The sequence below is a fragment of the Trachypithecus francoisi genome, unplaced genomic scaffold, assembly GCF_009764315.1.
Source record: "Trachypithecus francoisi isolate TF-2019V2 unplaced genomic scaffold, Tfra_2.0 Lachesis_group12, whole genome shotgun sequence".
Classification (NCBI taxonomy): domain Eukaryota; kingdom Metazoa; phylum Chordata; class Mammalia; order Primates; family Cercopithecidae; genus Trachypithecus; species Trachypithecus francoisi.
The window spans coordinates 75364924-75378293 of NW_022681457.1; the positions used below are offsets into that span (position 1 = coordinate 75364924).

General features: G+C 41.7%; 1 protein-coding gene across 2 annotated transcripts in view; it reads left to right on the plus strand.

Moving 5' to 3' along the window:
• Window positions 1–13370, plus strand: part of AGBL4 (ATP/GTP binding protein like 4) — a 1514939-nt gene that overhangs the window by 958420 nt on the left and 543149 nt on the right. For both annotated transcript variants that reach the window (XM_033226452.1, XM_033226454.1), the window contains exon 5: window positions 6552–6768. In XM_033226452.1, the coding sequence (XP_033082343.1) occupies window positions 6552–6768 (217 nt within the window). The remainder of the gene's footprint in view (window positions 1–6551; window positions 6769–13370) is intronic.

The window sequence follows — 13370 nt, forward strand, 5'->3', positions numbered from 1 at the left end:
GATGGAAAAGTTGGAGCCGGGATGGAGTTAAGTGGCTAATACTTTTATGAGAGATGAGATCCTGAAGACGGTGTGTGGAGAGGACTGTTAGATTACTGCCTCTAATGAGCTTTTTTGCTTCTTGGGTCAGGCAGGCTGCCGCTGCTAACGCACGCAGACAGGGTTGCCAGCCTTGTACAGTTGGGTCTAGCTGTTTGGATAGATAGGCCACAGGACGGTGGGTGTTACCGACAGGCTGGGCTAAGAGACCAACTGCCACTTTCTGCCTTTCATCTGTAAAGAGTTGGAAGGCACGCTGGAAATCAGACAGTGAGAGAGTGGGTTGTGAGAGAAGGCAAGCTTTTAAGCGGGTGAAATGAGTCGAGATTAACTTGGGGTTGGACAAAGGCCCATGTGGGGTTTAACTGCGGCGTATAAAGGTTTGGCTAGAATTCCAAAATTGGGGATCCAATGTCTGAAGAAACCTATTAGACCTAGGAAGGATTGAATTTCTTTTGCATCTTGAGGGGGAAGAAGGTTACGTATTAGGGCCATGCGGTCGGTAGTTAGTGACCGGGTTGTTGGGGTGATTTCAATTCCTAAGTATATGACGGTTTGGCAAGAAATTTGGGCCTTGTGTTTAGATACTCTATAACCTAATGAGCCTACATGGTTGAGGAGAGTTGCAGTGTCTAGAAGAGAGTCTTGTTCGGTAGGGCTACAGATTAGGAGATCATCTACATACTGCAGAACTTTGCTATTAGTGAGAGGGCAGGAGGCAAGGTCTTTTGCTAAGGCCTGACCAAAGAAATGGGGGATGTCCCGGAACCCTTGTGGGAGGACTGTCCACGTCAGTTGAGTGGAGGTATGTGTGTCTGGGTCCTCCCATGTGAAAGCAAAAAGGAACTGGCAGTCTGTGTGTAGGGGTATGGTAAAGAAAGCATCCTTAACGTCTAGCACAGTAAAATAAGTAGAATTGGTGGGGATATGGGACAGAAGGGTGTAAGGGTTGGGAACTACAGGGTGCGTGGGACAGGTGGCTTCATTGACTAGCCGAAGATCCTGTACTAACCTATACGTTCCATCTGCCTTTTTACCTGGAAGTATTGGAGTGTTACAGGGGGAATGTGTGCGGACAAGAATATGTTGGCTAAGTAGTCGTGTGATAATTGGCTTTAAACCTTGTAGATGTGTCGGAGAGAGAGAGAATTGGGGGCGGTTTGGGAAACGAGTGGGATCTTTGAGCTTGACGAGAACTGGTGGGTGGTGGGCAGCTATGACCGGGGTGGAAGTGTCCCACACTTGAGGGTGTACAGAAATAGGGAAGATGGGGGGTGGGGGTGACATAGGAGGAGCGTGTGCGCTTGCACAAAGCATGAGCAACAGGTCATGAGGGGGTTGAAGAGGAGTGGATGGGTTGGTGGGAATGTATATGGAGGCCGTTAAGGTGCTCAGGATGTCTCAGCCTAGTAAGGGGGTAGGGCATGAGGGTATAATGAGGAACGAGTGCGCAAAGTAGTTGTTGGCCAGGCAGCAATTAAGGAGTGGAGTTTTTCGTGGGGTGGATGGCTTTCCGTCTACTCCTACTACAGAGATATTGGATGGAAGGCTAGGTCCAGAGAAGGACGGCAAAACAGAATAGGTAGCCCCGCTATCTATTAAAAAATTAATTGTCTTACCCGCTACCAGGAGAGTTACGCTCGGCGAGGGTGATGGGGGTCCCCGAGTCTCGGCACCTTCAGTTGTAGTTGTCGTCCAGATGTAGGAGCTGGAAGGAGCTCCCAGGATCCTGGGAAAGGGGGTCATGTGGAGACGCAGCACCTGTTCTCAGGGTGGGGCAATCAGACTTCCAGTGTCCTCCCTGCTGGCAAGCATGGCAGGGGGCTGCTGGTGGACGAGGGTTAGGACATTCACTGGCCCAATGTCCTGATGCCTTGCACTTATAGCAAGGCTGTGTTGGGACTCGGGGACCTTGCGGACACCTGTTGGCATAGTGTCCTGCCTTGCCGCACTTATAGCAGGCTCCTTTCGTGGCCTTGGAGTCTGTGGGGTGTGTGCTCTCTGGTCTGGGGTTACAACTGGGCTGTAAAGCCGCTGCTAGGAGCTGGGCCTTCTGTTTGAGGCGTGCCTGTCGCACTGCCTCAGCCGTCTCCTCTCTGGAGTTATAGACCTTAAAGGCTAATTTAACCAGGTCTTGTATTGGTGCCTGAGGACCATCCTCTACCTTTTGAAGTTTCTTACAAATGTCAGGAGCTGATTGAGAAATGAAATAAGACGCCAAAATGGTGGCCCCTGTGGGGGAGGCCGGATCTAACCGGGTATATTGGGTTAGAACCTCAGTCAGCCTATTTAAGAATGCGGCTGGATTTTCTTCTGGATTTTGAATAATTTCTTTTAATTTGTTAAAATTTACAGTTTTGTTTGAGGCTGCTTGCATACCAGCCAACAAACACTGAACCATTATGTCTCGCCTACGGCGCCCAGGCTGGTTTGCTTGGTAGTTCCAGTCTGGGTCTGCCGAGGGCACTGCTTGCTCCCCAGTGGGATGGCGGCATCAGTTAAATGTAGTTGTTTGGCGTGCTGCCTGGCGGCCGCTAGGATGCACTCTTGCTCCTCAGGGTTTAGGGTGCAGGTTAGGATAACCTGGAGGTCATGCCAAGTTAAGTCATAGGCCTGACAAAGGTATCTAAATTCCTTTATATAGATGGTGGGATTAGCTGAGAAATCCCCTAAACGCTTCTCAATTTTGGAAAGATCGGCCAATGAAAAAGGGACATGTACTCTGACTACCCCCTCCACCCCAGCCACCTCTCGCAAAGGCGCTAACACTGTAGGAGGGTGTGGAGCAGGAGTGGAGGCATCAGCAGGGCACTTAGAGCGGGTGTGTGCAGAGACAGGAGACTCAAGACAGCCAGTTGGGGGCCCTGAAGGAGGCACGGGACCGAGTGGATTACTAGTAGATAAGGAGGAGGAAGGAGGAGTCTGGGCAGGAAGGGAGGGGGTGGAGAGAGCGGGGAGAGAAGGAGGAGTATAGGGCAGGTCGGGATGAGAGCATAAGGCCCAAAAGCCTTGTATGTAATTAATTTCAGACCACTTGCCTAGCCGCTGGCAGAAATTGCTGAGGTCGATCACACCACAGTGGAAAGGAAAATTAACCGCTTCCTCCTAAGGTCTTGTTCGACCTGTAAGGTTTTTAAATTGGCTAGGAGGCACCCTAAGGGGGTGCTCTTTGGAAATTTGGACTGGGGGTTTCCCATTTGTTTCCTCTTTACCGACACAATGGACACAATGGAAATGGAAGTGGATCTCTGCCTGGCTTCAAAGCGTCCTTTGGAACCAGCAGAGACAGACTGGAGGCTCATGGAGCCAAAGTGGAGATTACCTTCAGGCGGACGTCTCCATCCTGAACGGGTCTCCCAAGCCACTTGGTGGCTCAAATTGGACCTCGGACCTGTGCAGGATTTCTGGCTGAGGGAGGTAAAGAGGAGACAAGGGCACTTACCCCAGAGAGGCTGTGAGAGTAAGGGAAGCGGGTCTCAGGTCCTGGTCCGTCTGCCGCATGGGAGCAGGAGGAGGTTCCTCAACCCTTAGAGGCCTGAGGAGGGGTCTCCTCCCGGGTCTTCGGCACCAACTGATTTGTTTTTCTAAGACCACCAGAGCGGGCACAAAAGAACCAGCGAGTAGGCAAGTGTAGGAGCAAAACTGCAAGTTTATTTTGGTCACCTAAGGTATGGGGAAGAGGTCTGTCGGCCTCCGGCAAAGAAGGTCGACAGAGTCCCCCGGTGGGGCTCTCGGACAGAGTTCCTGCAGTCCTGACATCCCGACAGGAGTGGAGGACTGAGGAAGGCCGCGTGTGGCGTCCCTCCGGAGCGGCTTTTCTAGGAGTGGGAGGGCAATAGTCGGGGCACGGGCGTGTCAGGGGGCGTTCCGCAGGTGCGACCAGGTAAATCTTGGTCTCTTCGGATTGACATCACCTGGCGCATGCCTAGTTAGTCTGCACCTTCCCGGGTCACCGGCTGCATTTTCGCGCACGCGGGAAAAGTTGGGGGGGGGATGAAGAACCCGGAAGTGCACCATCTTGCCTCCATTCGTCCAAACAAGTATCATAACCTGAGACCTTATGACTATAGGAACCGCTTGTGAATGAAGACATACTCATCCAGGGCTCTAAGAGACTCAGACTCAGACCTTCAAGTCAGGGCCTGAAGTGATTATCACAGACCATTGGCTGAAAACATTAAGGCCACTTTCACAGACATTATCCTCAAATACAAATCAGGAGCTCTGAGACTCGCATATGCCGCCAGCCTGCCTCACTTTCCTATGTCTTCAATAACATCACAAATGTAGAGCATCATGTATTCTGTCCATACCCACATCCTTGCACGGGTCTGTTCTCTCTCTAATCTTGACTCTTCACTGCTTTCTTCCCTCTCCCTCTTCAGACCTCTTCATTTTCCACTTTTTCCTCTGTAACACAGCTCCATGGTTAATAATCCCACTTCGATCCTCAGTCTTTAAGTTCACTTCTTCGTTTATCCCTTGTCTTAACCAAACTAGACTTGGTTAAAAGTCTATGATGCTTAAATATTTACTGAATAAAACAATGAACTGAGGCCTGACTCTCTTGGAGGACATTACTTCCCCCATGATGATGGGGGAAGTAACGTTCATTTAAGATGAACATTACTTGAGATGATGCCCTCTCAAGAAATCCTCATTCTTCTACACTGCACGTACAGAAGGATCAGGAGAGGTTACTTTTCTCCTCACTCCTCATGCACCTTCCAAGCCATCATTTCTCTACCTCATCACTGATAACTCCAGAATTTAGGGTAGCAATCTAGTTAGAAAAAGGAGTGCCTATAAGATTTGTCTTAAAGATATATTTCCATTATAAGAAGACTGTTATTTATATATTTATTGGCAGTGGCTTTGGGAGTAGGAGGCAAATGGACTGTATTGGTGGGCCAAAGTGCACCTCTTAACAACCTTTGATACTACCACTGACTTTTATGTGAAAGTTCTGTTTCTTTGTTGCTTAGACTGCATATCTATCATCCTGTCCTCCTCCTCAGCACTTTCAGTTTCTTACACATCTTAGACCCCATGGCCCATCATTTTAGTCACTTTTTCTAATATAATCAAATACCAGAATATTTAATTAAATTTAATATAATCAAATGTATGTACAGGCATCAATGCCATGTAACCACTGCTGTTCCATAGGAATCCCACAGCTACACCTCCCACTCTGGCCACTTAGCTTCAGAAAGACACTAAGGTAGAAACAAGATTCTGCAACAAACACTAGTATGTTATAATGCTCTCTGTTCTATCTGTTAACAATTTTCTCCAGGTTGTTCTTCCTGGAGCCGGCACCCTTCTTGTTCTTCTCAATTTCCCCTCCTATACCTTCCTCCTCACATTTTTCTTCATATGCCCCTGTAGTCTATGGCTTCTCAATTGAATGCCAAGCCAATACAGGTGAGCCTTACATCCTTCATCCATTGTATCTACACTCCCCAGGAGCATTCCTTCCTTTAAGGATCTTCCAAATCAACCTTGGTGGCTAAGACTTATTAAGCAATTGATTAAAAAACAAGAGTTACACAAAATGTGGAGCTGAACTGGCCTGGAGTTTTCGATGTAGTATCATGGAAAGGGCACAGTTTGAGGTGAGATTTGCAGGATAAGCAGTATTTGAAGTAATAGAAAGAGACATTCACTGCAGGGAAACATTATGAAGAGGTTGGATATCATAAATCATGAGAGGGTAGAGTAACTCTTTAAAGTGGGTAAATGCGAAGATATTATGGAAACTATGACTGCAACATTTTTGTTTCCTGTTTGCATCTCAGTGTTTAGTTTAGCAAAATTGCCCACACAGCATATTTTAAAGCACTATTTCCCAAAGTGCTTCTGTGGAAAATTAGTCTCGTGGAATGCTCTGTAGAAAATAACAGTAATAATTTAGGGAAATGTTGAATATTTTTCCCTCCCTTGAATATATACAATGCAGATGAGTTTATTTTAAAAGTTCTTAATTAGTCTTATAATTTAAAAAACCTGACTTCCCTGGGAAAATAGGCCTCTCCCATTCATATCTCTACAGCATCACAGTCTTTATTTGCCTCCAAGGCACTTTTAGAATCTGTAATTATATTGTCTACTTATTTTTAATATTTTATTGACCACTTCCCCACTATTCTCCATGAGGACAGAGATCTTGCTTGTCTTATTTATTATTGTACATCAAGGCCTGGGCATGTGATGCCACATATGTTAGGTGCTCAAAATAAGGATAAACAAATGAAGAGAATGTATCTATTTTTGTTTAACTTTGCGTTTTCCAAACAGTTGAGAAAGGGTAGTACTGCATTGTGAGCAAAGAGCTGCCAGATTCAGGTCCGTTTTAGACACTATGTGGTTTGTGTTGTCATTCTCCCAGCCCCATTACCCATGGTTCTTGATGTTACAGTTTTTCTACTAGGCATTGATTTATATGTATTACCTTTTGAAGCTTGAACAGATGTCTCATATGCCCAAATTTCTTTGTTTATATATTTTAGGCAAAGGCTGCCACCCAAAAATGTTTACTACTACCGCTGCCCAGACCATAGGAAGAACTATGTGATGTCCTTTGCCTTTTGTTTTGACCGAGAAGAAGATACTTACCAGTTTGCTTACTGCTACCCATATACATACACTCGCTTCCAACATTACCTTGACAGCCTGCAAAAGAGAAACATGGATTACTTCTTTCGGGAGCAGCTGGGCCAGAGTGTGGTAAGGCCTGTGCCAGGTTTGGGTTACTCATTTAGAAACAGGCAATCTTGGGATAGGGACTTAGCAGTGGGTTTTTATGGAATGCAAATAATGAATAGTGGTGCTTTCCAGAACTTTTTAATAATTTACTAACTACAATTAAACAATTATATAATTAGTATTAATTTAACAATTCTTTAAAGTATTGTTTTTATTGTGTGATTTATTGTGACTATGGGGCACCATAGTAAGATATGAGAAGAAATCACAGAGTAAGATATGAGACAGATGGTTGTTTTTCTGAATGAAGCTGATAAAGCTCTCTAGCAAAATACAAAAGTTAGGTGAATCCCAAAACCTCTGAGAGAAAAGGAGACTTTTACTAGGTGTTACAAAAGGTATGAAAGCATTTTATTACTGTGAGCTTCTGATATGAAGAATACATTTCTTAGTGAACCAAACTTGCCTGCAGTACAGGTTAGCAAGTGGTGTGCAGTTTGGTTGTGATGGCCACAGTGTGCTCTGTCCCTGTCATCCATCAGTTTCTGACTCTTTTTTCCTGCTCCAGGTTTAGTTTCCTGGGTCTAGAGATTTCAGTTTCCCATTCCATAATAGTTCCCTATTGCTGATGTGACAAACGACCACAAACATGGTAGTATAAAACAACACAAAATTATTATCTTATACTTCTGGGAGCTAGAAATACAAAATGAGTCTCACTGGGCTAAAGTCAAGGTATCAGCAGATCTATGTTTCTTTTGGAGGCTCTAGAGGAGAATTTATTTCCCTGCCTTTTCCAGCTTCTAGGGGCTGCTTGCATTTCTTAGTTTGTAGTTCCCTTCCATCTTAAAAGCCATCAGTGGCTGGTTGAGTCTTTTTCATGCTGTATCACTTTGATATGAACTCTCTGTCACTTATAAGGATCCTTGTGCTTATAATGGATTTACCCAGATAAATCAAGGTTAATCTCCATATAGCAAGATCTTTAACTTAATTACATCTGTGAAGTCCCTTTTGTTATGTGAGGTAACATAGTCACAGGTTCTGGGGATTAGGAGTTAGACATCTTGGGTTGGGGAGTGGTGCATTATTTCGCCTACCACATCTTCCTACTTCCTTTTCTTTACTTTGTTCTTTTTTTTTTTTTTTTTTTTTTTTTTTTTTTGAGATGGAGACTCACTCTGTCACCCAGGCTAAAGTGCAGTGGAGAGATCTCAGCTCACAGCTCACTGCAACCTCCGCCTCCCAGGTTCAAGCAATTCTCCTGCCTCAGCCTCCAGAGTAGCTGGGATTACAGGCATGCACCACCACACCCAGCTAATTTTTGTATTTTTAGTACAGACAGGGTTTCACCATGTTGGCCAGGCTGATCTCAAACTCCTGACCTCGGGTGATCCACCTGCCTTGGCCTCCCAAAGTGCTGGGATTACAGGTGTGAGCCGCCACACGTGGCCTCTTCCTACTTCCCTCTTCCTCTTGTGCCCAAACTAGGATCTGAAGTTGTTCTCCATACTGAATTCATAAGTTTTACTCTTTGTTGTCAGCAATACTTTGGTTGCTGAATAAGAATAAGCAGGTGCTAATTTGGTTTTATGTTTTACTCTTCAAAAAGTGTGGATTGTGCCCCTAAAAGAGGCATATTGGACAGGCTCTAAACATTCTAAATGAAGATACTGGTGAAATTGGCAGAAGATATTGTACTTGGGGTTCTGATATGTGTTGGTAGTTAAATGGACTCAGCCTAGTGACTGTGAGTTTCACATAAAAGTGAGACCTATTTCTAAATAAATCCAGGATACCTCAAAAAAGAGAGCAATAAAGAGGGCCTGTGTGCAACTCAGGTACCTGAGAGACAAATGTGGTCATGTTATTCTTGTAGTCTGAGATTCTGCATGTACTATGATTTTGCTAAATATCTTTTCTCTACTCCAACCTTCTTCCCAACAGTGCTTCTCATGGTATCTTCACATTTGTATCCATTGCCTATATATTTTGAACTGAAAATTGGTATACATGATGTATGAGTCAGCATGCTAGCAGGAAACAGACGGCAGCCTCAAATTTGGATAATTTAAGGAAGGTTTAATAAATGGGCTATTTACAAGGTATGGGCAATGCATGCAATGACAAGGTATAGTGACATTCTCTAGGGCTAATAACAACTGAAAGGGAATAAAGGGAAGGAATGGTTAACAGAACACAATAGTAGAGAGTCATTTAGTGGGTCATGTCGGAAGGAATTAGTGACCTTCAGTTAAGGTGCACAGTTAGCCTGAGATAACTCCATGGAGAGTGCTTAGAAAAATAAATATATAGACCTCATTCTCTCACTTACATCTGATCTTCTTCTAGGGGTCATATTGGCCAACACAACCAAAATCCAGAGAACAAAGGAGCCCATTAATGTAATTCATACAGATCAGCCTCCCAGGGAAAATAAAAGGGTATAGAAGGGTGGAGAGTGGATATAGAGGAATAAATAGAATACATTAACTGCACCTGGTCCAATTAACAATATATTACTGAACAGTGAGATTATTTGAGAAGGGATTGTCAGAAAAATTCTGAGATTAATATCTGCTAGACATATGAATTATGATATTTTTTAAGAGAATGGAAAGTTCATTCATTACTCATAACTTTTAAGGCAGGATCTGTACATTTCACTCCTGTGCCCACCCCAACCTTCTCTTAGATTTATGACAGCCAGAATGTAGGTACACAATGAATGTTTATTGAGTGAATGATTGAAACAATGAAAAAATGAATTAAGAACATGTCTGGAAACAGTGTGAAGAGCTGAAAACAACAGAAAGCTAAGAAGAAAAACAATAGGATCAGTTAAGCTTTCAATAATAGATATTCAAAATAACATATATAAAATAACAACAACTTAAAGAAGATAGACATTTATTTCTTTTCAATGTAAAAGTCTAAATGTAGGCAATCCACAACTCATTTTGTGGCTCTACTCCTTGAAAGCCTCAGAGAGTCAGGTTCTTTCAGCTTTCTTCTCTGTCATCCTTGGGATGTGGCCCTCAACCTCATGATTCAATATGGAATTCTACCATGATATCTGTATTCCATGCAGCAGGATGAAGGAGATGGTGGAGAAAGAAGAAGCAGTTTTGTGGCATTGTCGTTTACTAGAACTCATTCACATTTAACTAAAGGAAGGATAAGAAATGACATCTTTGTTCTGAGTAGCCCAGTTTTAGCTAAAACTTGGTGGTCCTCTATGTGGGAGAATTGATATTCAGGGACAGCTTAAAGTCTCTGCCACAGGAAATCTGAATTCTGCTTTCAGCTCTAACATGAAACTACTTGTATTACCTTGAATTCTATGTTCCCTTTTTGGGGATAATTTTTTCACGTATAAAGTGAGAAAATTGGACTTGAACAGAAGTTTTCAAATTATCCTTGAGGAATTCCTCAGTTGGAAAAAGTAATAGTTTGAAACTCCTGTCCTACTTCAGAGCCTGTGAGAGATACTGTGGAGATATATAACAAGGTATACATACAAGTCTTCGTATATTTCCAGGAGCATATTCTGTACTGGGGAAAAGGGACATGTCCAAATAGCTCTGATACTTTAAAAAATATGTAATTAAGGATATAATGAGTTGTTTAAGGAGTTAACAATAAAAATAAATGTTATGGAGAATGTCTTTAAAAGCTAAAGATTTTGTTTTAAGCCATCTTGAAAGATAGGTAGGATTACAGAATACAGAGTTGATAATAAGGTAGCCCAGAAAGCCAGAAAAGCCAAAGCCATTGCCTGGTGGTGGTAGTTGGTTAGAAGTCTGGTTTGATTGGAATAGGGAATTTATGGGGCTACTGGAAGATAAGGCTAGACAAGAAAATTCAGGCAAAACTCTGGAAAGCCCTGATTTTCATATTGGCTACATCCTTTATTCAGATTCTACACAACACACATACTGGGTTTTTTACTTTATATAGACCATTTTATTTTTTCTCACAATAATTTTATAGAGTAGGCAGAACTGTCCCAGTTTGGGGATAAATAATCTGAGGATAAAAAGATAAGTTTCTTCGTTAAGGCCACATGACTAGTTCATATCAGGGCCAAGATTTAAACCCATGGCTTCTAATACCATGTCCTGGCCCTTTGATGGACATTTTAACACCCAAAAAGGTTTTTGAGAAAGGGATTTACCATATCCAAAGCAGCATTTTAAGAAAGTAAATTTAATGGAAATATGGGGTGTACCTGTGCCATCTGGACTAGATCAAGGAAGCTCTGTGGGTTGGCTCAATCCTGTGTTCTGGGCCTTGATGCAGATACTAGAGATTTTAAGGCTTTCTGGCATACTTTTGCAGACAGGATGATTCTCAGTTACCAGGGTATTTGATATGGCTTGTGTCTGAAGGCATCACTATAATTAGGTAATCCTTATTCCAATTCGGAGGGAGGGTAGTTACAAGTGGGAAGGCTAAACATGCCAGCATCCAGATCTTAGGGAGAGCAGGCAGGAAGGAAGATTTTGAATTTTCAGTGCTAGAACTATTAATCACTATGGTCATAGCTGTCACTGGTACTAATTATATCATCCAAGAATATATTTTATTTTGTTACCAGTAACCCCTTTGAAACCTACTGAACAAAACCCCTTTGAACATGTATTTAAAACTGTGATCTGCCATTTAAGATAAAGACATCATGAAAAAGGTATTTTTATTATTGTTTTAATAGCTTTATTGAGGTATAACTTGCAGTGTATAAAATTCATGCATTGTAAGGGTATAATTTTATGATGTTTAGTATCTTATGATTTTTATAGAGTTGTGTATCTATTACCACAATCTGATTTTAGAACATTTCCATCATCTCAAAAAGTTCCCTTGTTAATTCTCACATCCAGTCCTAGCCACAGGTAACTACTGATCTGCTGACACTATAAATTTGCCATTTCTGAACATTTCATATAAACAGAATTAGAGAATATGTAGTCATCTTATGCATCTTGCATTTTTCACTTAACACTGTAATATGGATGGACCTCAAAAATATTATAGCAAGTATCAGTAGTTCATTTTAAGTGCTGAATAGTAGTCCATTGAAAGGATATACCACATTTTGTTTACCTATTCTCCAGTTCAAGGACATTTGGATGGGTTTCAGTTTGGACTTATTATGAATAATGCTGCTATGATCATTTGTGTACTTATCTTTGAATGGACATATGATTACATTTTTCTTGGAGTGAAATCATTAGGAAATACAATAAGTTTATGTTCAACTTTTAAAAGATAAACTGTCAAACTGTGTTCCAAAGAGTAGTGTCATTTTATATCCTTATCAGCCATGTAGGAGGGTTACAGTTTCTCCAGATGCTAGCCAATGCTTGGAATTATCTATAATTTTTATTATAGTCTTTTAGTGGGTGTATCTCATTATGGTTTTAATTTGTATTGCCCTTATGACTAATTATATTGATCATTTTCTCCTGTGCTTATTTTCCATTCATAAATCTTCTTTGGTGAAGTGTCAGTTCAAATCATTTGCCCATTTTTAAAACTGTGTTCTCATGAGTTTCAAGAGTTCTTTCTGTATTCTGACACAAGTCTTTTGTCAGTTATATGTTTTGCAAATATTTTCCTCTAATTCATGCCTGTCTTTTCATTCATTCTGTTAACCATAACTTTTGAAGAATAAAAATTTTAAATTTGAAGTCCAATTTATCAAATGTTTAATGGATTATGCTTTTGGTGCTATTATGAATGGCAGTACCTGTGCACCAAATCCTTGCCAGCATGTCAGTGTTCTTGATTTTGGCCAATCTAATACGTGTGTAATTGTATTTCATTGTTGTTTCAGTTTTCATTTCCGAATGACATATGCTGTGGAGCATCGTCTCATAGCTAAGAACTCTTTGTCTAACAGAAGACCACAATGATTTGCTTTTATGTTACTTTTCTGAAATATTTATATATTCAGCCTACATTTAGGTCTATAGTTCATTTTGAGTTCGTTTTTGTGTATGGAATAAAGTAAGGGCCTAAGTTCATTTATTTGCACATAATATCGAAATTTTCCAGCACTGCTTGTTGAAAAAGACTGATCTTTACTCAGGAATTATCTTGGCAATTTTCTCTGATGCCTCTGCTCAGTTTATTTGTTTGCTTGTTTTTAATATTCCCTTTTCTTTTTTAGAACAGTTTTAGTTTCACAGCAAAATTGAGAGGAAGATACAGAGATTTCTCAATATGCTTCCTGCCCCTATACATGCATAGCCTCTCCCATTATCAACAATCTTTCACCAGAGTGCTACATCTGTTACAACGGATGAACTTATGTTGACACATCATTAACACCCAGTGTCCATCATTTACCTTAGAGTTCACTCTGGGTGTTGTACATTCTATGGGTGTGGACAAATTTATAGTGGCATGTGTCCACCATTTTAATATATACAGATTATTTTCATTGTTCTAAAAATCTTCTGTACCTCACCTATTCATCCTTCCCTTCCCATACCCCTGTCAACCACTGATCTTTTTAATGTCCCCATAGTTTTTTCTTTTCCAGAATGCCATATAGTTGAAATTTGTATAGCCTTTTCAGATTGGCTTCTTTTGCTTTGTGATATGCACTTAAGTTT